Source organism: Blastomyces gilchristii (assembly GCF_000003855.2).
Source record: "Blastomyces gilchristii SLH14081 genomic scaffold supercont1.19, whole genome shotgun sequence".
Classification (NCBI taxonomy): Eukaryota; Fungi; Ascomycota; class Eurotiomycetes; order Onygenales; family Ajellomycetaceae; genus Blastomyces; species Blastomyces gilchristii.
Window position 1 is genome coordinate 996,028 of NW_003101664.1, and position 24,850 is coordinate 1,020,877.

The 24,850-nt window shown below is 48.0% G+C and overlaps 8 protein-coding genes across 9 annotated transcripts; 5 read left to right on the forward strand and 3 right to left on the reverse strand.

Moving 5' to 3' along the window:
* Nucleotides 1-184: 184 nt before the first annotated feature.
* Nucleotides 185-4,277, forward strand: BDBG_07583 (tRNA processing endoribonuclease Trz1; the record flags this gene model as incomplete). The annotated part of the gene is made up of 2 exons (XM_031723160.1): nucleotides 185-199; nucleotides 465-4,277. The coding sequence occupies 2 exons, from the start codon at nucleotides 185-187 to the stop codon at nucleotides 4,275-4,277; spliced, it is 3,828 nt and encodes a 1,275-aa protein (XP_031580262.1).
* Nucleotides 4,278-5,365: 1,088 nt separating this feature from the next.
* BDBG_07584 (alcohol dehydrogenase) lies at nucleotides 5,366-6,962 on the forward strand. Its single transcript, XM_031723161.1, has 3 exons — nucleotides 5,366-5,483; nucleotides 5,548-6,200; nucleotides 6,339-6,962. The coding sequence occupies exons 2-3, from the start codon at nucleotides 5,668-5,670 to the stop codon at nucleotides 6,433-6,435; spliced, it is 630 nt and encodes a 209-aa protein (XP_031580263.1). The 5' UTR covers nucleotides 5,366-5,483; nucleotides 5,548-5,667; the 3' UTR covers nucleotides 6,436-6,962.
* Nucleotides 6,963-8,744: 1,782 nt separating this feature from the next.
* BDBG_07586 (UMTA protein) lies at nucleotides 8,745-11,953 on the forward strand. The gene is made up of 7 exons (XM_002622138.2): nucleotides 8,745-9,029; nucleotides 9,117-9,902; nucleotides 9,993-10,150; nucleotides 10,326-10,370; nucleotides 10,462-10,612; nucleotides 10,690-10,717; nucleotides 10,805-11,953. Exons 3-7 carry the CDS (start codon nucleotides 10,071-10,073, stop codon nucleotides 11,503-11,505), a joined length of 1,005 nt encoding a protein of 334 aa, XP_002622184.1. The 5' UTR covers nucleotides 8,745-9,029; nucleotides 9,117-9,902; nucleotides 9,993-10,070; the 3' UTR covers nucleotides 11,506-11,953.
* On the reverse strand, nucleotides 10,104-14,601 carry BDBG_07587. Of its 2 annotated transcripts, none has more exons than XM_031723162.1 (8): nucleotides 14,446-14,601; nucleotides 14,111-14,346; nucleotides 13,990-14,002; nucleotides 13,851-13,885; nucleotides 13,746-13,761; nucleotides 13,510-13,675; nucleotides 13,097-13,431; nucleotides 10,104-12,951 (listed from the first exon to the last, which is right to left on the reverse strand). In XM_031723162.1, exons 2-8 carry the CDS (start codon nucleotides 14,198-14,200, stop codon nucleotides 12,041-12,043), a joined length of 1,566 nt encoding a protein of 521 aa, XP_031580264.1. In that variant the 5' UTR covers nucleotides 14,201-14,346; nucleotides 14,446-14,601; the 3' UTR covers nucleotides 10,104-12,040. The 2 variants fall into 2 exon arrangements, with proteins under 2 accessions (XP_031580264.1, XP_031580265.1); XM_031723163.1 differs by having other exon boundaries at nucleotides 10,154-12,951; nucleotides 14,466-14,547.
* Nucleotides 14,602-15,605: 1,004 nt separating this feature from the next.
* On the forward strand, nucleotides 15,606-18,631 carry BDBG_07588 (small monomeric GTPase). The gene is made up of 4 exons (XM_031723164.1): nucleotides 15,606-16,772; nucleotides 16,849-16,950; nucleotides 17,051-17,734; nucleotides 17,818-18,631. Exons 1-4 carry the CDS (start codon nucleotides 16,507-16,509, stop codon nucleotides 17,948-17,950), a joined length of 1,185 nt encoding a protein of 394 aa, XP_031580266.1. The 5' UTR covers nucleotides 15,606-16,506; the 3' UTR covers nucleotides 17,951-18,631.
* Nucleotides 18,632-18,639: 8 nt separating this feature from the next.
* Nucleotides 18,640-19,824, forward strand: BDBG_07589 (heme/steroid binding domain-containing protein). Its single transcript, XM_002622141.2, has 2 exons — nucleotides 18,640-19,200; nucleotides 19,301-19,824. Exons 1-2 carry the CDS (start codon nucleotides 18,883-18,885, stop codon nucleotides 19,811-19,813), a joined length of 831 nt encoding a protein of 276 aa, XP_002622187.1. The 5' UTR covers nucleotides 18,640-18,882; the 3' UTR covers nucleotides 19,814-19,824.
* Nucleotides 19,825-20,521: 697 nt separating this feature from the next.
* On the reverse strand, nucleotides 20,522-21,290 carry BDBG_07590 (40S ribosomal protein S25; the record flags this gene model as incomplete). The annotated part of the gene is made up of 4 exons (XM_002622142.2): nucleotides 20,522-20,547; nucleotides 20,671-20,880; nucleotides 21,090-21,147; nucleotides 21,288-21,290. 4 exons carry the CDS (start codon nucleotides 21,288-21,290, stop codon nucleotides 20,522-20,524), a joined length of 297 nt encoding a protein of 98 aa, XP_002622188.1.
* Nucleotides 21,291-21,700: 410 nt separating this feature from the next.
* BDBG_07591 (uncharacterized protein) lies at nucleotides 21,701-23,304 on the reverse strand (the record flags this gene model as incomplete). Its single annotated transcript, XM_031723165.1, has 3 exons — nucleotides 21,701-22,330; nucleotides 22,399-23,201; nucleotides 23,274-23,304. The coding sequence occupies 3 exons, from the start codon at nucleotides 23,302-23,304 to the stop codon at nucleotides 21,701-21,703; spliced, it is 1,464 nt and encodes a 487-aa protein (XP_031580267.1).
* Between the last annotated feature and the right edge of the window lie 1,546 nt (nucleotides 23,305-24,850).

The following is a 24,850-nucleotide window of genomic DNA, read 5'->3' on the forward strand; positions in this document are numbered from 1 at the left end:
GTGATTTTCCTTCCTGCCTTTTCAACTCAAACACGTAAATAGGTGGAGATATATACACATAACTATATCTTATAACATGAATGAGGATGAAAAACTGTTCGGAATATAATACAATGGCACTAATATGGATGGATATATGTTGCGACCTGGTTGTATCAATCTTCCAAGGGCCTAGTTAAGCGTGATGAGCTGGTGCTTAGTCAGATCTGACTCACAACCCGCCTCCAGATAAAAAAAAAAAAAAAGTTGGCTCCGATAAACGACAAGCAACATTCAACATACGCAGTCCATTAACTATTCGGAAGAACGTGGGCTTTTTGCTTTCCTTTTACTTGATTTATACGGAGTGATGCCGTCTTCCTAAGCCACACACCTTATATTCTATAGTACTTCCTTTTATGTTCTTAACAAGTGGTCGTTAACTTGTTTGGGAGCTTACACCCTCATACTCCGTATATCGCTAGCTGGTCGACATCCGTCGGCCTGACCGGGAAAATTCTGGCAAATTGGCGTCCCTCCGTGCCGCTGGAACGCTTCTGACGAATGCAATTCGCAGAACTTCCTTGTTCCCCGTTCCAGCACCGTATTCATGCCTCCTGAAATACAAGCCCCCTGGTAAATCCCGCCATTTCAACGCCAACGCCCGGCGCACAACGCCCAACGAGCTTCCATACAGAACCTCAGATTTCCCCAGGGAGCCAACCCTCGAACTCCCCATCTTCCTCGCCCCGAAACTCGATCCCTATAAACTAGGCGGCGTTCATTGGGATCGGTATCTCTTCTACGATCCCGATAACATCTCCCTCTACCCCGGTACGCGCGCCTTCGACTCCAAAGCCAGCGGCCACCATCCGATGATATTCTTCTGTGAGTTCATCACCACGCCCACGGCAGATACGCCGGGCACGTCCCTAATCATCCACTTCGATGACAAGCGTTATCTCTTCGGGCATATACCTGAGGGCCTGCAGCGGGCCTGCAACCACCGCAACATCCGGCTTTCGTATGTGACGGACATTTTCATGTCCGGGAGGACGTCGTGGACGAACAATGGCGGGCTGCTCGGGATCATTTTGACGCTTGCTGAGTCAGTGAATACCTCTGCTTGGTCGCAGAGGGAGGTGCGTCAAGCGAAAACCCTACGGTTGAAGAGGCTGGCGGAGCAGACGGAGAATCGGGAACAGTGGCAGTACTACCGGGACCGTATAGAGTTGCTTGAGGAGAGCAATAGGCGGCTTGCTGAGGGCTTCGACCTGAGGGGGAAGCTGGCTATCCATGGCGGGCCGAATTTGACGCGGACGGTGGCGACGGCGAGGAAGTTCATTTTTAGAACGGGGATGCCGGTTTATATTAATGAGTTTAATGAGTTTAGTAATGAGTTTGCAGTCGGGAAGGAGGAGGGGCAGGGGGGAAGGGAGGGGGAGGGGAAAGGAGAGGGATGTGAGAGAAACGTGGCGAAACCTACATGGACTGATTCGCATCTGAAGGTATGGGCACTCTCCGTGTCACCGACGTCTTCTCGTGGATCACCTGTTGGTTCTGCTGAGGATACGAAGAATGCCCGGAAGCGAAGTCTGGATGAGTTCCAGGAGGGTGCGGGTGCTGCTGCGGCTAATGAACTACGTTCTGAAGGGAAGAATGTCAGCGATTCCGACAAACGCGCGCAGGACCAAATAGTCTGCCAAGCAGTGGTGTCTGACATGTTCAATTCGGACTGGCGCCTCGATTCTCTGGTGGAAATGCGCCTCCCTGAGGTCCGGCTACCCGCGAAAGTCTTCGTCCGCAACCGGGAAACTCACAAGCTCGAACCATATACGGGGCCTGTGCCTGACGGCACCCAGCCAGTTCCTGATATTCCTGTTTTGGTTCGGAAGCCATGGCCTGGCGCGATGACGCAGACTCTACCCCCCACTACCCCGTCAGACGTATCTATTTCCTATATTATTCAACATCATGATGTACGGGGGAAGTTCAATCCGGCGAAAGCCATAGCTCTGGGGGTCAAAAAGGGACCCAAGTTTGGCAAGTTGACCTCAGGCCAGAGCGTGGAGTCTTCGGATGGGAAGATAATCACTCCTGACATGGTTCTTGGAGAATCTCAGCCCGGCGGAGGACTTGCGTTTGTGGATATCCCCACACCTGACTACGTGGAGAATCTTGTCAATAGACCTGAGTGGACTACGCCAGAGGTGATGAAAGGGCTTGCAAGCTTTATTTGGATCCTTGGTCCAGGTGTTGGTAGCCATCCCCTCTTACAGGAATTCGTGTCTAAAATGTCCCAGTACAAGCACATCGTCTCTTCTCCGGATTACTGTCCGAATTACCTAGCGTTTTCCTTAGGTTCGACAGAGACTGCGCATTTCTCATTCATCGACAATGAACGTTTCCACTTGCCACACCATAATAATGAAGAGGTCCCACAGAAGACGTTCCTTACACCTGGACCTCTTCCTGATTCATCAACAAAGGACCCACTGAAGTCGGTGTTCATACCCGCACGTCCCAATTTACGGGTCGAGTTGCAACCGAAATTCCAGATCAACAGCAGCGGCGTTCATCAACCTCTCGATGGGGAAGGTATCAGGAATAATGTTTCTTTCCGAGTCAAGAGAGCAGCACGTGCGGCAAATCAGGATATCCAGAGTCCTCAGTTTCAGGAATTTCTAGAGAACGTGCGCCGGAATGTCCCTAACCAAGATGCAGAAATTATCACGCTGGGAACAGGCTCTTCCCTGCCGTCGAAATACCGCACTGTTTCTGCTACACTACTCAGGGTCCCTGGCGTTGGGAACTATTTATTTGACTGTGGTGAAAATACCCTTGGGCAGCTACAGCGCGCGTTCTCTCCGGAGGAGTTGCGGGAGGTCTTGCGCGATTTGAAAGTGATATGGATAAGCCACTTACACGCGGACCATCATCTGGGGACTGTGTCCGTTATCCGGGCCTGGCATGAAGTTACGCACGGAGCTCTGTCTTCAACAGCGCCCGTACCCGAACCAGAGTACGATCTTACGAAACTACTAAGTGAAAAGAGACTTTTTGTCGCCTCCGACGCGAAAATGATAGAATGGCTCGCCGAGTACTCCGGCATCGAGAACTACGGCTTCGACAAACTCCTGCCCGTAGAAGCCGACACAAGCTTCGGGGATAACTTCAAGTACAGCCATCTGAGCCGCGACCGCCAACCCATTCTCGACGAAAATGGGAACCCGGTGAAAATTCACCTCTCCTTCAACCCCGACCGGTCACCCTTCGCTACTCAACTCCAGCAAGCCACGGGCCTCAGCTCCCTCCTCACCGTCCCTGTCATGCACTGCCATGGCGCTATGGCTACGTCGTTCGTTTTCCCCTCTGGCTTCAAAGTCTCCTACTCTGGCGACTGTCGCCCATCGCGCGAATTTGCCAGAATCGGTGCTGACTCAACCGTGCTGATCCACGAGGCAACCTTCGAAGATGACATGCTGCGGGACGCCAAGGCCAAGCGGCATAGTACCTGCGGCGAGGCACTACGGGTCGCCGAACGCATGCGCGCGCGCAACGTCATCCTTACCCATTTCAGTCAGCGGTACGCGCACAAACCCACCGTCCCGCGCTTGAAGATCTGGGATGCTTCCAACTGCGGCTCTCCCTCCCGCTCTCCTTCCCGCTCTCCCTCCCGCTCTCCCTCCTCCCCCGCTGCGCGCTCCGAATCCGGATCCCCACAGCCCAATAGGCGCCCGCATGATATCGGGGAGTGGCGAGCAAATAATCCACCAGACGTCCCTGTTTCGAAGAACGACCTTGGCAATGACAATGGCAGTGACTATGGCAATGGTGATGGGCGTGGCTCTGGTTCTAGATGGAGAGACCAGATTCGCAGCGGGCCGGCGCCGGCCATGATGCAGCTGGACGGGGTTCCCGTTCCTGTCATCGTTGCCTTTGACCTGCTCCGCGTCCGTGTTGGCGATATGCTGTGTGCGCAGCGCTATGTTCCTGTTCACAATCTGTACTACGATTCTAGGCTTGCGCGTGCGGCGCATTATGGCGGGTGGAGGCAAAGAGAGAATAGGCATACGGAGGCGGATGCGGGTGCGGATGCTAGTGCAGGCGATGGGGCCAAAGAGAAGCAGAAGCCGTGGAAGAAAGGATGGATGAAGGAGGAAGAGGGGAATAAGGATAAACGGCGCGGTAAACGTCAGTCTAGTTCTAGTTCTACCTCTAGTGCTACTACTAGAGTTGATCATGGAGGACATGGAGAGGATGCGCCGCAGAAGGTTGCGGGGAGTATGGGGGATTAGCCTTGTGGGTTTTTCCTTTTCGTTCCCACCGTCTCTTCGGCCTGGGTTCTCTGGTTCTCGACCCCGAGGTCCATGGGCATTTAGATTTTTATTTTTCTGTTACTTTTTTGAGGCTTTGCTATTCTTTACTTATTGTTTTGTTCTCTTGATTTTGTTTTTTTAACCTATATTTTGACACATCACGTATGCAAGGAGACGCTGTACGATAGAAGTTTATTTATACAAGCCTGGCCTAGCTATAGACTAATAATATCTTCCATACATCCGTGTGCTGTGTACCTTCGCATCTGATCTGACTTCCTTCCTTCCGCCTCCGAGAACCGACAGTCGCTGCGGTCGGACCATTCATGGTCTTGATCTCAGGCTCCCGATAGATCACCGACGATCGGGATTCGCTGATTTCAGTTGCTGAATAAAATGAGCTAATGACTGGTAGTTACTTTGTGCTGCTTACTCAGTCCAATTATACGCTCCATCGACGACAGGGCTAGAGGTTTATATCTCCGCCGCTAAGTCTACCGAGTCAGTGAAATGCATGTACTGCGTACAGTACTGTACATATTTTTGATACCAGCTGATCAAAGTATTTATCGCTGTTTAATCCCGATGAACTCAGTACCACTCCTCTTCCGGGATCTATTAACTGCTACAGGTCAGGATGGTAGGTAGAGGTAATAGAACAGCATCAGTAGCCATTTCTATAGAACTACGCGGCTTCAAACACATTTTACTCAGCTTGAATAGTCCCCTGCAAAAAACACCCAATCCCATTCTTGCGGTGGAACCCAGAATTCAACATTGATAACGATAGCTGGGCCAGCGGCTAGCGGGTTTAGGGAAAGAGAAAAGCACCGAATGTTTCCGGGTTTAGAAACGGCGCTACACTTTTCGAAATATGGCGAGATAGTTGGAAGGAGGGGAGGGGAACGCGAAGGCTCCCTTCTTCTTAAATAATGGTTCCGGGAGCGTACGGTTTTGGGGTTCCTCTCTGGTTGACCACTTTGTCTGAGCTCCATGTCCCGCTCCTGGAATCAAATTCATTTCTGTAGAAGAAGGCATTAGGCTAATTAAATATCGTCCTCCCTGCTGTCCCTGCTGTCCCTCCGAGTTCTGTGAGATACTGTTCTCAAAAACTATTTTCTGCCGAAGCCGTAACTATGAGTGCAGAACGCGCAGTCACCACAAAGACCTATAAACTGAGCGATGGTATGTTGACTGCGCGAAGGCACAATCTCCAGAGCTTGATGCTAACTCCCTTATTCACATATAGGAAGCGTGATTCCTGCCGTTGGCTTTGGGGGAATGCAGTGTTAGCCCTGGCCATCCGCGCAGTGGCAGACATGACGCAAAATGAGCATCAACTAAGAAAGAAATATGTCGAATAGATGGCATGATCTTCCCGGATGAAGATAGGCCCAAAGTCACCGAAATCCTCAAACAGGCCATACTTGCAGGATACCGTTATATAGACACTGCACCAATGTATGCCACGGAGGACCTTCTTGGTGCGGCCATCCGAGCCTCAGGTGTACCCCGCTCCGAATTGACGGTCGTGACCAAGCTCGTGCAAACCCAGCATCATGACCCTAAGGCTTCGTTACGCGAGTCCCTGGCGAGGCTAGGTGTCGGTTATATTGATATCTTCCTCATGCACTGGCCCAATGCTTCGGGCGAAGACGGGCGATGGAGAAGCATTGAAGAAAGCCCCACGTTCGTGGAGACGTATAAGAAGATGGAAAAACTTGTCGGCGCTGAGTGTAGGAGTATTGGGGTGTGCAACTTTTCACAGAAGACGCTGGACGTGTTGTTGAAAGAATGCACGATTAAGCCGGTGGTTAACCTTATTGAAGTGCATCCATACAATCCAAATTTGAAGCTCGTTCCGTATTGTCTGGAAAGAGGGATTCGGGTAATCTCTTGGGGGTAGGTCGTCCTTTTCATTCGACCATCCCCGTCCTTCTTTGAGGGGTATAACTTCGTTATGAGTGGGATGATCCGCATGCACTCTTGTTAGAAAAGAACATCTGCTAACCATTCCTATCACCTACTCTAAACCAATAGACCTCTTGGTGGTGGACCGAAGAGTCTCTATTTCGATACCTCGCCTATGTACTCCCACCCAACCTTGACCTCGCTTGCATCTCGATATAATGTTTAATTTCCTGGCTGGTCAAGCGTGGCATCGTTCCCATTCCACATTCGGCCTCGCGGGCCCGGATGGACGAGAACCTGCGTCCGGTTTCCCTGACAGACCAGGAGGTAGAGCAGATAAGCAATATGCACAAACAGATCGGGCAGCGGAGGCTAATTGACTCCGTCCCATTTGCCTGGGGTGAAGTTCCCGGAAAGGGACACGCGATTATGGGTTGGACTGTGCAGGAGATGGGATAGGAGGACGCAGCGGGCAATGTGCTGGTTTAGCCGGCTCGCCCAAGAATAGCTGCTGAATGCTAGCGTTGTGGATGTAACGGATATTGTTATCCGGACAGCTAAACGTTCAAGGATCATGAGCATTTCCTGTTTCATCCGCCCTTTAGTATTTAAATTTTGTTGAATTATAACCTAATGATGACCGGATATATTGATTTCTGCCAATACACAATTGGCAAACCGACAAACCTGCCCTAAAATAGATCTCATTGCCTGCCAACGGAGTGCGTGCCCAGGAGCATGGCATGGCTTGCGAATCGGCCAGAGGATAAAACGACCTTGTGAGCTTGAAGCAAAATGAAAAAAAAAAAAAGGAAAGGAAAGGAAGGGAGTAATAGCAGAGGCCATTTGTCCATCTGGTCGCAGAGTAAGGTTAGGGTATATCGAGTTTCCTCTACTCATCGGCTGACGACAGCAGGGGGCATTGGGCGTTGCTTATTATTTTTGCAGACACCCCTAAATATCACCACCAACCTTTCCCCCTTGATTGCGCATGGGAGACAGCCAAAGTTTGGTTACACAATCGACCAAGGGGACAATTGCCAGTGACATCAGTAAATGAGTGAGTATATCACATCGTAGTACCTATAGCCCGCGTAGTGAGCGGGAAATGACGAAGGCATCGACTTCAACATGAAAAGGGATCTGAACGGCTGCCCGAGACGGTTTCATTCATTGCCATTGTTAAGAATCGTTTGAATCCACTGGTATGCTCGCTTGTGTTATGTCAGTTAGCTGAGAATATTTAGCATCGTTTTGATATGGTTGTTATTATCTCTCTCTCACTTTTCTTCACCTTTAACTCGTTCTCAAACCACTCTCTCACAGTCAAAAGACCCGACCAAACAGCTTCTTGAACCAAATCTTGTGCATCTTTTTAAATGTCTGCCTGAACAAGGGTTTCGCTCCTCGTGCGATAGAAAAAGGAAATTCTGGCCAAGCAGCGCGCGTTAGACGCAGGCCACTGTTCTCGTCAAAAATGGCAGTAAGACGTCTACCATGACTCCTCCTAATCAAGCTAAGTTAGGCGAATTCAGCGCGAGAGCACCGAAACTCCGAAAGACGAGCAGACCCTGCAGACAAAGGGGCCCGTCACGAAATAAATGAGACTTGACCTGGAAGTACAAGTTCAGCGAACTGTCATTCCCCAAGCAGAGCGATTTCTTGACGCATCTCCGCTGCGAGGTCAAAAATGGATACGTATGTGAAAAGTCCCAGTGGAATGAGCCAAGGAAAAGCCACGGCTGATGTATAAACTGTTGGCGTCCAAAGGATTACTATCGAGGGGTCCAGATGGGAGTAGCGAAAGTCGATTTCAACAGTCTGCCTGACGAGGCTATCGAATGTATGTTCCAATACCTGCGGGACAATGACCTGATGGATACGGAGCGAGTCGATGGGATCTGTTATTCGGAAGGTATATGAAGTGAACGCAGAAATGAATGTCATGGGAGATTGAAGGAGGAATTGAGGAAGATGGTAGGTAGGATGATAATAGAGGAGAATGGGGAGCAGTTATGCGAGAGGAATAACCGAAAGAAGGGAGAGAATTCGCGGCTCAAAGAGTACCTCAGAGGTGGAAATCTAAGGTAATTCTAAGGGAATTCATGAATTCAACAGGAACAAGGGATGATGATGTGCTCTGGGTGCATAATGCATGTCCAATATCCTAGCGTAGAGGCCCATCTCACTTCCGTCAATGGCATAGGAGCTGCATTGCGATTGCAGTATGTTGTATTCTCTGCTGTCTCAAGAAACTCGAAGTTCCCTGCAGCTAGTTTCGGTGAAATATATTGCATGAGAGGACTGAATTGCTGCATCTCTTGTTGGAAAATATCTCCTGTCCCCGGCCCAATTCCAGGAGACGCCGTTGACGGTATTTATATCTGCATCATATAATTAGCGCATATACACAGTTGCTAGAAGCCTTCTTTAACTAACTTACCAGTAACTACAGAGTATCCTAGCTATATTTTTCCCTACAAGGGGGGTTTTTCTTTTGTGTTGAGGAGCGAAGTCAAAATGGAGGCTGGTGTCAAGCATTCCCCGTTAAGAACTCTCCACGTCCTCCACAAAGCTGGAGATTGAAAGCAAGCTCCAACCTTCAAAATACTCATCTGGCGTCTCTCTTTGCCCGCCTGCAGCCTCGACGGCGCCCTACGCCAGTCCGCCGTTTGAAAACTAAGTCATGCAGCGCGAGTTGCTTTGCTTTCGAACTAGGATATTCCAACCCACACCGTATGCTGCCCCCACAAAGCGAGACTGTGGGACAAATGGCACCATTTATGCGCTGCGGATGCCGTTGTGCAGGTGGAGCGCATGGTCAGTTAAGAAGCATATAGAACTTCCCAGCCCACCAATGCGAGAATAACTCCGAGCGGCGACGACGCTAATGGGTCTCTACTACAGCGTAAATATGTAAAGAACGGTAGGCGATAGGCTATACGAACCGAACAGTTCCCTGTCACTGTGCGTGTAAGCGTCAGCTCGCAAAAGCAAAATGCCTTGCTCCACGGATGGCATGTTGTGCAGGGTTTCTGAAGCCGACTACGGATAACAGCTTGAAGCGGTTAGAGGAGTCGAAGGATGCTGCTGTTGGCGCGATTATTTATTTCTTTATTTATTTAGCGCCATCACTGGGAAGCGGAGATGTTCTCGCGAAGAAAATGGCGTCCAGAACAATCCAGCTTCAGTCATGGAATTGACAGGAAGAGATTCCGTTCCTCAGAGAAGAAACAGAAGCATAATAAGAAAAAGCAATTATTACCAGCGATATGCAAGTGACAGGAAACGGAAGAATATACTCATTAGTTAACATTTAACAATCCATGTCAGACGGGCCGCGGGCCATCCTCCGCCGCAATCACCGGCGCAATCCTGTGCAGAGAACAAGCGGCATGGACAGGGGCATGAACAGGGGCATGAACAGGGGCATGAACAGGGACATCAACAGGGACATCAACATGAAGATGGGACATGAACATGGGATGAGATGGTGCGGGCGGGCTGGTTGTCTAGGATGATTGATGTCCCCTCGTGTGCAGCCTCCGGATCCTGGCGGGCCATGTATATATATATGTATATACATATATACATATATCCATAGGCGCCGCACAAACCCCCCCTGCATTGGAAAATGGCGGATTGATCCGTTAATTCACCCATTCCACTGGTTTCCTCTTTCTGCTAATTGTGGTACGTCGGCGTGAATCTCCTGTTACATCTCTATCTACCCAGTGCTTTGGGACACATTTTACATCTTGCTAATGTCGGTTTTTGTTGCAGCAGCACACCGAGCTTCAAAATTCGGAGTCCCTCGTTCTGTATAAAAGCCTCTGAAGTTGTATCTGCCACTCCAAGATCATGGCTGAACCGGTTCAAGACCCGTTTCACATCGTTGTCGATGACAGTGAGGAAGATGCCGAAAGCTTCGAGGATGAGGTGTAGGTTTTTTATTTATTTTATTTATCCAGGTTTTCCCCTTAAAACAATTATCTCCTTCCCCCCCTATTCCATGATACTTGTTGCATTGCACAGCTAGTTGCATGTTAAGTAAAATCAATTATTGAGGAAAGCCTTGGATGTTCACTATTTACTAACCCAATTACCATTCTATAGTTCGGAGACCAGCTCAATAGCCTCCTCGATCTATCAATATCGCGTGTAAGCTTCACCCGCTCTTGACTATATGCTCCCTCCAGCTCTCAAAAGAATAGCGGGGGAGAAAAAGGGCAATGCTAATACCGACAAAAAGGGAGCATGGGCGTCGATATCACGCATATAAAGCCGGGGCGTATTGGGGACCAAATGACGAGACCGCTCAGGAGGCCCTAGATCTTGCACATCATGGATATATGTTGCTCAAGGAGCAGAAACTGTATCTGGCGCCTATCAGCAAGCCCCAGGTAGCTGCCACCCACCCGTTCTCCCTACTATGCCGTTCCATCCAAGATTCGCAGCTAAACCACCGTAAAAACTACAGAAAGTACTTGACGTCGGAACAGGAACGGGTATGGTGATTTTTTTGTTCTTCCAAACTAAAAAACCCACCCTGAAATATGTCCCCCGACTTATTTATTAACCATATATCTCCGCAGGAATCTGGGCCATCGACTTCGCCGACCAACACCCGGAAGCCATGGTAATCGGCACAGACCTCTCCCCCACGCAGCCGGGCTGGGTGCCCCCCAACCTGAGATTCCAAGTCGACGACGCAACCGAGTACCCCTGGACCTTTCCCGCCAACACCTTCGACTACATCCACGTCCGCGACCTCTTCGGCTGCATCCCCGACTGGACCGCCTTCATGAAACAGTGCCTCACCTGCCTCAAGCCCGGCGGCTATCTGGAAATAAGCAACGCCTCCGTCTGGGTCGAGAGCGACGACGGCTCCATCCCAGACGACAAGAAACACACCCTCCGCCAGTGGGGCCGGCTGTTCCGCGAGTGCGGCGAGCGCACGGGCAAGACGACGACGATCAGCGAGACCCAGCGCGACGTCATGGTTGACACCGGGTTTGCAGGGGTGGAGGAGACGCGGTTTAAGCTGGTGGTGGGGCCGTGGCCGAAGGACCCGACGCTCAAGCAGGTCGGGCGCTATCACCAGCTTGAGTGTCTGCAGGGCTGCGAGGGGTGGGCGTTGGCGCTGCTGACGCGCGTGATGAAGTGGGATGTGGAGGAGGTGCAGGTGCTCCTGGCGAATTTCCGCGCGAGTGTGAAGGATAAGAGTATACATTCGTATACGCCGGTGTCTGTGGTGGTGGGCCGGAAGCCGTTGGGGGATGAGGAGGGGGAGTAGGAGGTGTAGGAGGTGTTGGTCAGGAGGGGAGGAGAATGAACGCCCCATAAACAGAGGCGACTGAGGCGACTGGATGATTTTTGCGATATGCGATATGATATGACCTTACGATATGCTGTCGTTACTGCTTTTATAGTTATGCTTATGAGAGGTTTGTGGGTGGTGTGCATGTATGAATGTAAAAGTACGGAGGCTTTCAATCAGGATATAAGGCTTTTATTAAGCATTCTACTCTCTCGGTTCATAAGTTTGGGTGGAGTGTGTCCTAGAATATTTGACCAGGATCTATCTAGATGGTTAGTTATTCTTAAGAGAACGAAAAAAACAAAAGGAAATAACAACAACAGCCATCCTAGACGCTTGTAAATTTTTCTGAATATCCCAAAATTTTGTGCAAAGGCTCCCTCACCCCCTTTCAGACCCTTATAAATTATTATTACGTATATACAATTCTCAACTTACATATACCCAAGTTCAATACTTATATATCTCGTCCTACGCATTTATAATAAATACCGTTGGAAATCAAATCACCTCAATACCCAGCAGGATCATTCCCCTCCACATACATCCCCCCGCCCAAATTGTTCCCGCATTCCTGGTGCCAGTTGCGCGGGGTGAATTTATCTGCGATCTTCTTGAACGCCTCGAGCGTGCAGAACGTGTCGTTGCCGGGGAGATGGTTGCTGGGCTTTGCCGCGCAGCCGGGGATACGCATGGGCTGGTCATTGTAGCGGACGCGGACGTAGTATTTTTGTAGTGGCGAGGTGGGGAGATCTGATGTGGCCGAGCGTGCGATTTTGGAGGGCTGCGGGAAGCTAGGTGCTGGCGATGACTCGCCACCGAAAAACTTAGACATCAGGCCGGTTTGTTTTGCTTTTGATGCTGAGTTTTCTAGATCAGGGACGTTTAGTTCTTCGAGGATATCGCCTGGTCTGGGGCCGTGGGGTTGGGCGGTGGCTTTGAAGAGCTCTACTGCTATCGAGGAGGTGTAGGGCGGCCACTTCCCGCCGTCAAATGTCCCCAGACTAGTCAGGATTGCGGCGATGGTGGTATCGTGGCAGCCGCTTAGGGCGAATTTGACGATCCCGTTGCCGTTGCCGGTTCCGTTTGTGGTTGGTCGCCAGCCGCCATCAACCGATGCATGGACCATGCGATCGACAATGTCGCCCATGAGAGCGCCGATGCCTAGTTTACGGTATTCGTTGCTCTCGTTGTATCCAGCAAACCACTCATCTGTGACAATTTTTTCGCCTAATTCGCGGGCCTTGGAGTCGTAGAATTCTGCCGGGAGACGTGTGCCAGGGCCATGTCCTAGAGTGGAATTGATTGTGTCCATGATACCGGACAGGCGAGGGCTGGAATCAACTGCCACTCGGGGAGAGTTTGAGGGCATCCATTTAGACCAGAGGGAGTTAAGGTATTCCATGTCTTCAGTTTCGTTCCCTGAAAAATCAACCAGAATTCACCACCAAGCGGCAGGAGTTTGAAAGTTAGTCTTGGCATCCTTATTGAATTGGGTTTTATTACGAGACATAATATAGCAATCAATCTATAAGCAGGGGTAGGCATGGCATTGCGTGCAAAATACATTTGTTTGCTGCCTTCTGGGCAAAAAGGCGGGCTAGTTGTCTGAAGCGGTGGCAATTGCTTTCATTGGGATAGAGGGTTTCGTCTGCGGGGGAGCGGGCCACGATGGTAGGCAGAGGGAAGTTTGCAGTTCGTGCGTCGGGAGGGTACATTCCCCAAAAGGTCTGCTGGAGCGACTCGAGAGCTCGAGGGATCGGGGTAGTGCGGAGATACATGTCATCGGTGTTCGACCTGATTTTGGGCATGAAGCCCAGCTGGTCGACGTACAGGTGCCGTAGTCGCCGACCCAGCGCATAGGTGGACTCGCGGCCTTCATCGGTCAATTCTCCTGGTAGACTAATTTTTTCGAGGTATAAGCGCCCTGACTGAGTGGTTTGGATTCGTTGCAAAGATATAGATGGGGTCATGACTTGCCAGATGCCTTCAGCTTCTCCTTCCGGGCCTACTGCCATCAATGCCTGGTCGTTTTCTCCAAATCTCTCCATCCTCCTCCGCCATTGGAAACTATCCCAGCTAGACAGATCCTCCTTTGAGGCGGCAATTTGGGTCATTTTCCGTGCGGCATTGCAATACGGCCAAACTGGTGGAGTGGGCTGGGCATCAGTGGATTTATGGAGTACTGGAATGTGAATAGAGTGGGAGACATTTACATGGAGCTAGGCCGGTCTATTTAAGCTATCAATTAGCCACGGGAATGAATATTATAAATAGGATGCGAATTGATTTGTATTTTTGGGAGAGAGTAGCAGGCGTACATTTTGAAAGCGAGAAGATACCGGAGTCCGTTCACCTAGGAAAGGAGGGATGCGAATGTGAATATATATAGAAAAGTTTGGAGTTTGGGAGAGAGATAGATGTTTACTGAGAGAACATGCGCAGGGGAAAAGGAATTACCATGGCGTAGAAACTATTCGAGAGAAGAAACAGATATAGGTTAGTATACAGTAAGTAGTCTTTTTTTTTTTTTTGTTGGCTTTAGCGGTGTCTAAATAAATAGATGAACAGGGAGACTCACCACCTGGACCAATTGTAGTTGTAAGCCGTCTGGATAGAGCTTGTGCAGCTCCTCTTTGGAGTAGGGTTCGCGGGGGACAAGGGACGTCATGTTGCAGGATTGAGAGCGAGAATAGACAATCTAGTAGTATGTTGGTGATGGGGGAAAAGCGTAGAGGAGTGTTGTTGTTGTTGTTGTTGTTGTTGTTGTTGCTGCTGTTTGTTGTTTGTTGGAGATGTTGAGGTTGAGGTGGAAGTCTAAATATTTGTTTGGCGATTCGGCGATGACGTTAAATATTTGAATATTCATTAATTAAGTTAGTTAACTAGCTATTTAGCTATTTGAAAATCACCAACAATTCTATATTATTTATTACTCCATGGCTCAATTGACTATGTTTTTTCTTGTCTCTAATGGTCAGAGAGATTTCTTTCTTTCCTTTTGTTGCTGGCTGTCTGTTTATTAATTTATTATTCATTCTACTGAGAAAGATGAAGATATTTAGATAAATAAATATAAATAATAAATGGCAAATCAGAAGCTTCAGCAATTAACAGGCATAATGATATTGACATGGGTTTTGATTGGGCTATTTATTTAAATTGCACTGAATCAACTCTCTAATTCTATACTCTGTACCTCATCAATCCATTCATCATCATCATCATCATCTCCTGTGTTCTGTGTTGGTTGGATGAATCTCAGAGTCGAGTCTGTAACTATCTATTATTTAACTAGTTGGTTGCAATATTTATAACTTATTTATCTATTTTCCAGCCTCCTCTTTCTTTTCCTTCTTCATATATCAGACAACTCTCATCTCTTCATCTCTTCATCTCTTCATCTCTTCATTTCTTCATTTCTTCACCTCAAGCTTATTTAAACAACTCCATCCTCAACCTAGGTATCTATCTATCTATCTATACACAACAACCCATTGACACCTCATCTATTTATCTATCTACCTATTCTTCCTAGATATCCCATATATATATATACGTGTAATCCCCTGTCTTTGTCTTTATCAAGCAGAAGTATGTGCTGATGGACTTGATCCTTAATAATGAATGAATGAATGAATTAATTAATTAATTAATTAATTAATCAATTGTATAAATAGGCTAAATACTTGCTATCTCTTTCTTTCGCCCGCCGATTCCTCCGCGCAACGACGTCCACACTATTTATTAACTAACTACTACTACTACTACTACTACTACACTACGTTAACTACTTAACTATTTATTCCGGGCTGAGGACAGATATAGTTTTCACTCTTTTAATTGCTGCTCTTATTAAATATATTACCATAATAGACGGACGTATCCAGCCCTCCGCCCCATAGATACAAATTAACCAATTAATCCACTGATCTGGAATCTTGTCTTCTTGCTGGCCACCAAAAACATGGAGGTAAGATGATGATGATGATGATGACCCCGCTTGTTTTTGCCTATTTTCACTCACCTTTTCGCTCTCTCTACCCTACCTACTTTCCATCCGCTCCGCAGTGGACTTTTTTTTTTCTTTTTTTTTTTTTCTTTTTCTTTTATATCTTTGCTCTTCTTCCCTCGTCGCGCCATGTCCCCGAGATTACGTTCTGTTTTTGCCTTTTTCCATATACCATACCCATTGTTTGATTGTGCGAGCCCCCCCCCATATAACAACTATTTATATTATCATCCACTATGTCCATCCTCCGTTCGCCTCCTTTCACCTATAGAATGGCTTCTGCAGACCAGACCAGCTTATTATTGTTAAAATAAACACATCCGGGTTTCCTTCCTGTCAAGGCATCAGTGATGATATATGCTTTTTTTATTTCCTTTGAATCGGCCCCAAAATCCACGAGAAAAACGAAAAACCTTCTTTCTCAGATTTACTTTTTTTGACTTTCTAGTGCTACGGTCCTGAACCGTTGGTTTATTTTATTTTTACCTTTTGGTGTCTTCCGTTGGCTTTCCTTCTCTTTCTTCTTCCCATCTCTGTTTCTGCGCACAAAGAAAACCCCTCCTTTCTTTGCTCTGCTATAACTATACCCGCCAGAGAGCAATTGCGATCCCCCTTGCCGGGCTTCACCGCTTTCCTCTTGCGATAATGGCTAGGCCCGGGACGAATCTCTCGCGGAATTTGTGTCGCCAGCAATAAATAAATATCTTTGGTATTTTTGCGCCTTCGGGGGAACTGCCCCCGGTGTGTACGAACCTCTCCTGCGTCTAAGGACCGGTTCAGGGAGTCTTCTCGAAACAGGACCACAAAGAAAACGAAAAGAATCAAGAAAAAAAACACGATTCAGCTTCAAAGCCAAGCTCGCGCAAGCGAAAGAAGTCATCATGACAATGATGTGATTTTTTGTTTATCTGTCGCGCATTTTTCGCTCCGTCATTTATTGACCTCTGCCCCCTTCCCTTCTCACCATGTCGCGAATTCCCCCATCGCATTTTCGCCCCGTCGATCCGGGACAGGATCGATTTGTCTATTCTGACAGCTCAGTTTTGCATGGCTGCCGTCCTATTATCAGAACCAGAGCACAGCTAAGCCTCGAGGAAAATCTACAGGGCTCGAATCATCCACATCCTCCAAGCGCCCAGGCGCAGTCGCAAGCGCAGGCTAGGTCTGGGCAAGTATCCAGTAACAAGTTTCGTGATACGAAGCCGCGGTTATTGCTGATGGGGCTACGTCGGTGAGTGCCCCGAGGGGGGATATATGTTTATTGATGACGGAGTGCGCAAATGCAGTTGCTGATGAAGCGAGTCAAGGAGCGGCAAATCTTCCATCTCGAGCGTCGTCTTTCATAAAATGCCTCCGACGGAAACGCTATTCCTCGAATCGACAACTCGCATCCAAAAGGATTCGATCCAGTGGGTTTTTTTTTTTTTTTTTTTTTTTTTTTTTTTTTTTTTTTTTTTTTTTTTTTGCGATTTCTGTCCGATGTTGGGTTGTTTCGCTAACCTGATACAGCTCCTTCATGGACTTCCAGGTTTGGGATTTCCCTGGCCAGTTGGAATATCTCGAGCCATCCTTCGACCTGGAAGATATTTTCGGCAATCTGGGCGCATTGGTATGGGTTATTGATGCCCAAGATGACTACCTGGAAGCCGTCTCAAGGCTAAACCGAACCATCCTCCTCGTACAACAATACTACCCTCACATCAACATCGAAGTCTTTATTCACAAAGTAGACGGCCTATCCGAGGAATACCGTGCCGACACGTTCCACGACATCGTCCAGCTCATTTCAGATGAGCTCAGCGACGCCGGCTACGAGAATGCGGCCGTGCACTACTACCTCACGTCGATATACGACTACTCCGTCTTCGAAGCCTTCAGCAAAGTGATTCAGAAACTCATCCCGCAGCTCTCCACCCTCGAAAACCTCATCAACATCCTCGCCAACAACTCCGGCATGGAGAAGACGTACCTCTTCGACGTGCTGAGCAAGATCTACATCGCATCCGACACAAGGCCCGTAGACATGGCCTGTTACGAAATGTGCTCGGACTACATCGACGTCATCGTCGATGTGAGCGAGTTGTATTCGTGGGACCACCCCGAGCGCAAACCCAAGGGCACGCAGATCCCTGAGGCGGAAAGTCATGTCGTCTTGCATGACAAAAGTATGATCCATCTCATGGAGATGAATAAGTATGGTGCCCATTTTCTGTATTTTACGTTTTTTTTAGTCCGGGAAGAAGGGCTGATATGTGGTATGTTATTATTATTATTAGGTACCTATGTCTCGTCTCCGTGATTAAAAACGCAGACGCCAAGGATAAAAAGGGCCTCATCGACATGAACTGCCGCACCTTCCAGGCGGCGCTGAATGAAGTCTTTTCGAGGAATTGGGAGCAGGAGTCGTGAGAACTGGTTTTCGTTTGTATGAGGAAGAGGAAGAAGAATACCCTCGTCGTATCGCATCTCTTTTTCCCCTCTTTTTTTTTTTTTTTTTTTTTTTTTCTTTTTTTCGAGCACATTTTTCTGTTTAACTGTTTAATTCCTTGTGCTGATAGGGCCCTCCCTATGCCCAGCTTTTCCCTTTTCATCGCTTTTACACTCCTTGTATGGATTTCCACGGTATACCTTATCTATTATTGTTATAGTTTCCTGCATGTGCCTATATCGTTGAGGGAGGGCAGTTTTGGGCCAGTCAGGTTGCTTCGAACGCAAACGGGAAGAAGGGAAAGGCGAAACACCCAGTAAACTACTACCTTTGTTGATTTATAGAGTTGGGTAGGGAAATTGCGAATATATATATATATATATATATATGATTTTCATCCGTATTTCTACTGAATATCCAGCAACTCAACTCGCACCCCCCAATGTCAATTTGCTACGGGCTTGTTTGCGGATGTACGCTGCGTAGGCGCTTAAATAAGAATAGGAAAGATATTCCCAGCCTGCGCCTGGGGTTAGATACTCTTTCGTTGGTATTTTTTTATTTTTTATTTCTATATCTATCGCTTCAATGTGCCCTCTTAAAGCTCTCATAAACCGTTGACCATCATCATCACTCTATGACGTAACAGGAATGTCGACTCGGCCAGTTATGTTTTTCCAATAGTTAATAAAGACGACCACTTAACATTGATAACAATGCAAGTTGTTTACAACTAACTCCCAACATATCCCAGCAAATAGCCTGCCTACATATCGGGCATCGTTCGCAGGGCGCGAGAGATTGCATATTGGAGCAGTAAAGATAGCTCGCCGAGCTCAACAGCTTTCCAACGTTGTCCTGTGCTCTACCACAGAGTGAAGTTTAAAAACAAACAAAAAAAAAAACAAAAAAAATGTCCGACCTCCGCCAGCGGCCTGGCAAAGGCCCCTCCCGCTCAACGAAGGATAGAACGGACACGGATGAAAGTGATGAGCTAGATTACGCCTCTACCTCCTCACTGGGCGACGAGAAGACACCTAGCAGTAGTACCAGTTCAAAGCAAACGGAACAGCCCAGACACAGCTGGGCAATCAGCCCCCTCGATATCCTCCGTGTCATCTTCCTACTCTTCCTCACCTCCTCCGCGCTCTCATACTATGTCACCACCGACTCTGTCCTGTGGGGGTATAAACTTAAGATTCTCCGCTGGCCTGTCCTGAAGAGCTATCTCGTACGAAACCCCCTTCCTTCTTAAAAAATCCTACTAGATACATGCAGCACCCTTTTCTTCTCTAACCTATGCCAAAATCTAATTAATTAATCCCATCCAGCGCGGCCCCATACTCCTCACCCCCGCCCAACTCGCCCTCTACAACGGCACCGACCCTTCCCTCCCCATCTACATCGCCATCAACCGCACCATCTTCGACGTCTCCGCCAACCCGCGCATCTACGGCAAGGGTGGCGGCTACAACACCCTTGCCGGCGTCGACGCCACGCGCGCCTACGTCACCGGCTGCTTCGCCGAGGACCGCACGCCCGACCTCCGCGGCGTGGAGCTCATGTACATCCCCGTCGAAGACGACGATGGTGGCGCGGCCGAGCGGGCCATGAGCGCTGCGGCGAAGAAGGTGCGGCGCGAACGGGAGTGGAGGGAGGCGAGGGAGAGTGTGCGGAAGCAGGTGGAGCATTGGAGGGAGTTTTTTGCTAATCATGAGAAGTATTTTGAGGTTGGGAGGGTGGTTGGGGTTGAGGGGTTGATGGGGGGCCCGGAGAGGGAGTTGTGTGAGGCGGCGCGGAAGAGTAGGCCGTTAAGGTCGCGGCTTAATGGTGGGGAGGGCTAGGGTGTTGTTGGTTGGGGTTTAACATTTCTGATTATTTTCTCTTTTTTCTTTTTTTTTTTTTGGGATGTGGGAATAAGAGATGAATATATAGATGGGATATTAAATCTAGTGGATTTTGGTGGGTTTTGAGATGGGTGATATTTATCTATTGCGAAACATGCTAGGAAGGCCTGTACTTTAACTGTAGCTGTTAGGGAGGTACCTTGTTTACCATCTACTGTACATGGTTTGTGAGAGCGTTCGTGCAGAGTACAACAAGTAAAATGAGAGAGCATCAAACAAGTATGTTAAATGGTATGTTACATCCAGTCCGTACAACTCTTGGAGCCCCCGTGATCCTAAGAAAGTTTCCATATAGGCACCTAGCATGGACATCAATTCGACTGGAAATGCGACGTTTGTTTGTGTTGGTAACGGTCGATAGATCCTCTACTCAGGTTATCTGAAGATCCAGTTACTTTATCCATTCACAATTGGAAACCTTGACCAATTTTGAATACTGTGGAATCTTAGATCCTTGTCTCTGCAGTGCAGATATTTTTTAATTTCTTTTTTATATCCATACACTCATGACTGACGAGATAAACATGGAAGGAAAAAATAAGACAACAACAATGAAATCAAGAACACCGCTTTGACGAACGCGAAAACCCGGGGTTAAGAAGAGGAAACGGAAAATGGTTCGGAAAATGGTTCGGAAAATTTCGTTTACTCGGCTGCGGTAACGGCGCGGGCTGGAGGGACGGGTTGTTAGAATACTGGGACAATAGGTGGGAAACGGTATATGAAACATCGCTGATAAATCTGGTCCGTCCAAAGAAACGACGGAAGATATAAAAACGGGGTATTCGACATACTGTAGATGTTCATCTTCGAGTGACCAACAACCTTCTTGATCTGACCCTTCTCCTCCAGATCGGCGAGGGCCTCCCGGGCCAAGCTGCCGTTGATCTTCAGTCTATCGACGAGGGTGGCGACGGTGATGAGACGGTAGGATTGCACATCCTTGTAGAGCTTCTCGGAGGTGGCCTTGTCGAGGACAACGGCGTGGTTGGACTTGTCCTTGACTGTATTGTTTGAAAATCTTATTGTCAGTTTCCATTTGTCCTCTCTGCCCTCCTTTCTCGCGCTTGAATCCAGGGGAGGAGTGTGCCCTAGTTATGTCCAAGCAAGATATCCGAATATCCCCCTCTCCAAGAAACAACCCCCCCCCCCTTCCCCTCTCAAATCCTAGCATCACAGCCTCCTCTCTCTTATGGGTGATTTTCTTCCGTACCTTTGCCCTTGGACCACTTCTTCTTCTGCTTCTTGCCGCCGGAGGTTGCTGCGGGTGCCTATCGCAATCGCAATCATTAACCCGTCAGTAAATCTTCTCTCGCTTGTCCCGGATCTTTTCATCCCACATCATCCTTGCGCTGGGCTTCTCATCTACCACTGGAAACATAGAAAGGGAGAGCAGGCAGCTGTAACTAACCATGTTGGGTGGTATGTGCGGTGGTTGTCGACGACGAGGTGTTCAACAGCGGTCGAGAAGAAGTTTGAAGTCGTCAAGTCGCGGCCCAAAGAAGGTGCGAAATTGCGAGTGGGGTATGACTAAGCTAGTTACCATTTAGCCCTAAGCCCTCGTTTGGCCGAATCGGGCTAGATTGAAGTTTTATCCCTTTACCGGAAAAGGAAAGTTTGGACCTTCCAAGCTTCAACTCTATATAATTTTTGAATGCCACAATATATCTTTTGTCTGGAAAACAGTACCAGTTAAATCCTTTTAGAACAAGCCCGGTAACATTTGCGTAGTCATAGAAGATATTTCATAAATAAAGAAAAGCCATCTAATTGTCTTCTTGTGGGAAGAAGATAAAAGGGAGACGGAGGGCGTAGACCATGCTATCATGCTCCTGTAACGGGGAAGTCATCCATAGTCAAAGCGGGATGCTCGTCTTCAACATTTAGAACCTGAGTAAAGCTAGTCTCCGTGCCGTTGCCGGTGACATAACCAAACGTGTACCCAGTCTGCCATCCATACCAGATTAAACCACTCTGGTCAGTATCCGCCCTGACCCAAGAGGCGGAGTACTTCCCCCCATCCGCAAGAGGGATTCGAGCGATCCTTGGTCGATGATTGCATATCCATTGGTGCGCTGTGGGTATATCATCTTCGTTGATGGTCATCAGAAGCTGCGGGAATTTGGGACACCAGAGTAATTGTCGGATGCTGGATTTTTGTATCAACCCGCCAATCAGTCTCGGGGTTTGGCTATTTTTCATTGACCACATCCACACGATATGTGGGAGGCTATGGTCTATTGTTGCTAACATATCACCGGTTTGGTTGAACGTGAGGGAGGATACTGCGCGGGCCCCACCACTGGCGTTGCTGAAGGTATACGGGAAAACAGTTGATTTGGGGGCGAGGACATATTCAGTCCCGTTCGTGACGCTGGACTGTTGCTCCACGTAGATGTCGCGGCCTATTGACCCGAATGAGAGAGGGTCATTGAGAACTGAAAGCAAAGAAAACTAGGGAGTTGAAGTTAGCTTTAGTGACACATATACCTGGCGTAATTAGCGGAAGATAGGAAACTCACTGTCTTGCAGTTCAGCAGAGCAACAGTTCCATCGTGTTTCCCAACAGCCATAAGTTGTGAATCTGGGCTCCATTCTATCGTTTTAACTCCTAGATTTAAATCGTTGGTTCCCTCACTATAGGTCCTATAATGCTGCCCATCGGCCGTGTATATCTCTACCCTCGGCACCATGCTCGCAGAGTCCCAGACAGCAAGCCACGCACCATTCGGGCTCCATTTTAAGCCCTGAGCATCAACCGTGTTAAGAGTCACGGTGGTGATAACTTCATAGGTTTCCGGCTCATGGATAGTTAATGTGTCATTCGCATCAAGTTTCAGTAGCAGCGCAAGGTGGCCTGTCACCGGACGAAAGCCATAACCAGCCGCATTGGAAAATTTGGGTGACTTTATCACATTCTGCCCACCCGTCGCTAAAGAGAATACGGTTAGGTGGGCGTTGAATTCCGAAAAGGCGATCACTTCATCATGCGTTGCTGCAAAATCCACATGTGTGAAATGGAGCGCGTCGCCAGCTTCGATTTGTGCAGACCAGTTCTCATCATGCAGGTCCCAGACGGAAATACGGTGTCCGCTGGCGCAGAGAATGCGCTGGCTATCTGGTGTAAATGCATCGGGCTCGGCAATTAAGGGCCTGGGTGGTTTTGACCATCGAAGAGCCTTGACGCGGCCCGCAATGCTCTCACTTAGAGTGATGGTTCGAATGGTGCTCTGGCCTTCTAGAGCGCAAATTATGGATAGTTTATTGGTACTGGCAAGAGCGCATATGTATCGGCAATACTCAGACGGAATAACAGATGCGCTACCTGTTCTTTATTAGCAGCTGTTGCGAACTCCTGCTGAGGTATATATATTGGAGGATGTTGGCGAGAATATACTTAATTGTTTTATTTGACTCCTGGTTGACATTGCGGGTAAAAACTCAAGCTTGGCTATTACCACAACGTTTAACTAAATATTAGCTATTAGTAGTATAAATGAAAGGCATTCATGTTTTACGATAAACCTTGTTGTACCTTTTTCCAATCGATTTTATATTCTTCATGGTAACGTAACAATATAGCTTTCTCAGATCTTGCCAAGGTTTGTTTTCTTAATAATCAGAGAGCAGAGACATATAAATTCTAAAATCTAGCACAAGCACGGCAGGCCACCTCTAAGCTACGCTTGATTTTGACTAATTAATTGAATTTAATGCTAGCTAGCGGAATTAGGAATCTCCTTAGGAATCCCTTTGCGAAGCAATCTGTCCAGACTTGAAATCGTGTGCTGGGCGGGGTCGTTAATATATGAACCAACATTGGAATTTACTCCGCTTCTTTACATGCTCAGTGTTACAATATCATCGAGACTCCCTCTTCCTTCGCACTCAGATGCCATGATTTCTAGACGATGGATATTATATTCTCTATTGAATACTTGAAGTCGTGCTCGAACTGTGCGCTTCCGCGTATTTCAATTCCAATCCTGCGGATCATATCCACCAACAAACTGCCAATTACAAGAATGTCAACCAACACAATTAGGGCCAATTCCAACGGCTTCTACTGATATTCCTGAGAAAGCCTTGAAGCTGGGCACGAAGCTGGCTGGTCAAACCGGGATTCTATCCACTCCTTCAACACAGAGCAGAACCCCCTATTATCCTGCATATACCTCCTATGCTGCTGCCCGTATCAATATCCCTTTGGTCATTTTTCCCTTCAGCCTTGTCGTAAGTATGCCCAAACCCTGTCTTTCGGAAACGTGATATTTCAATGACATCGTCCTTTTTTTCAAATTGCATTTTTACAACGCTTCGGAGGATTATTTTCCGTATTGATACGGAAGGAAAGAACTGCTGTGAATCGCCTGCTTTCTCACCATGGGGGCGGGCCAGTCCTCGTCGGCCTCATGGCGCGATCTTAAATATAACATCAGTGGCTGACGAATTCACAACTGATGACCCTAAAAATCGCATCTCCATGTGGCAGGACATTGACAAGTCCTTTAGGGCTATCAATGACAAGTTTTGATCTAAATAAGGATTAAGGCCAAAGATGCTCTCAAGCAACCTTGGTTTCAAGATGAATGAATCAAAACAATACCCAATCGTTCTGGTTGAATTGATTGTTTGAAGCAGGACATTTATCACAGCTCCCCTCTTTTCTGTTCTTCTCCTGACATTAATTCGCCTAAATAATGAATTATGTGGCTACCTTCCGCGTAGTGCCTACAGGGCCCGGGTTTGGTGGATATTAAAGCTCCTGCTCACTCAAGCGAATATTCCAACCCCGATTTCTCAACCGAACTCAATTGGGGTACCTTGGAGCATTCACGAAGGTGGGCTACGCTTATGTCGTATATTATTTTAGAGGATATGAACCCTGTCATGTCGTTAGAATGCCAGACCGGTGCGCTATCGTCCAACAACCTATCAAGATCGAGCAGTAGCCGCCCTCACTGATGCGCCTCC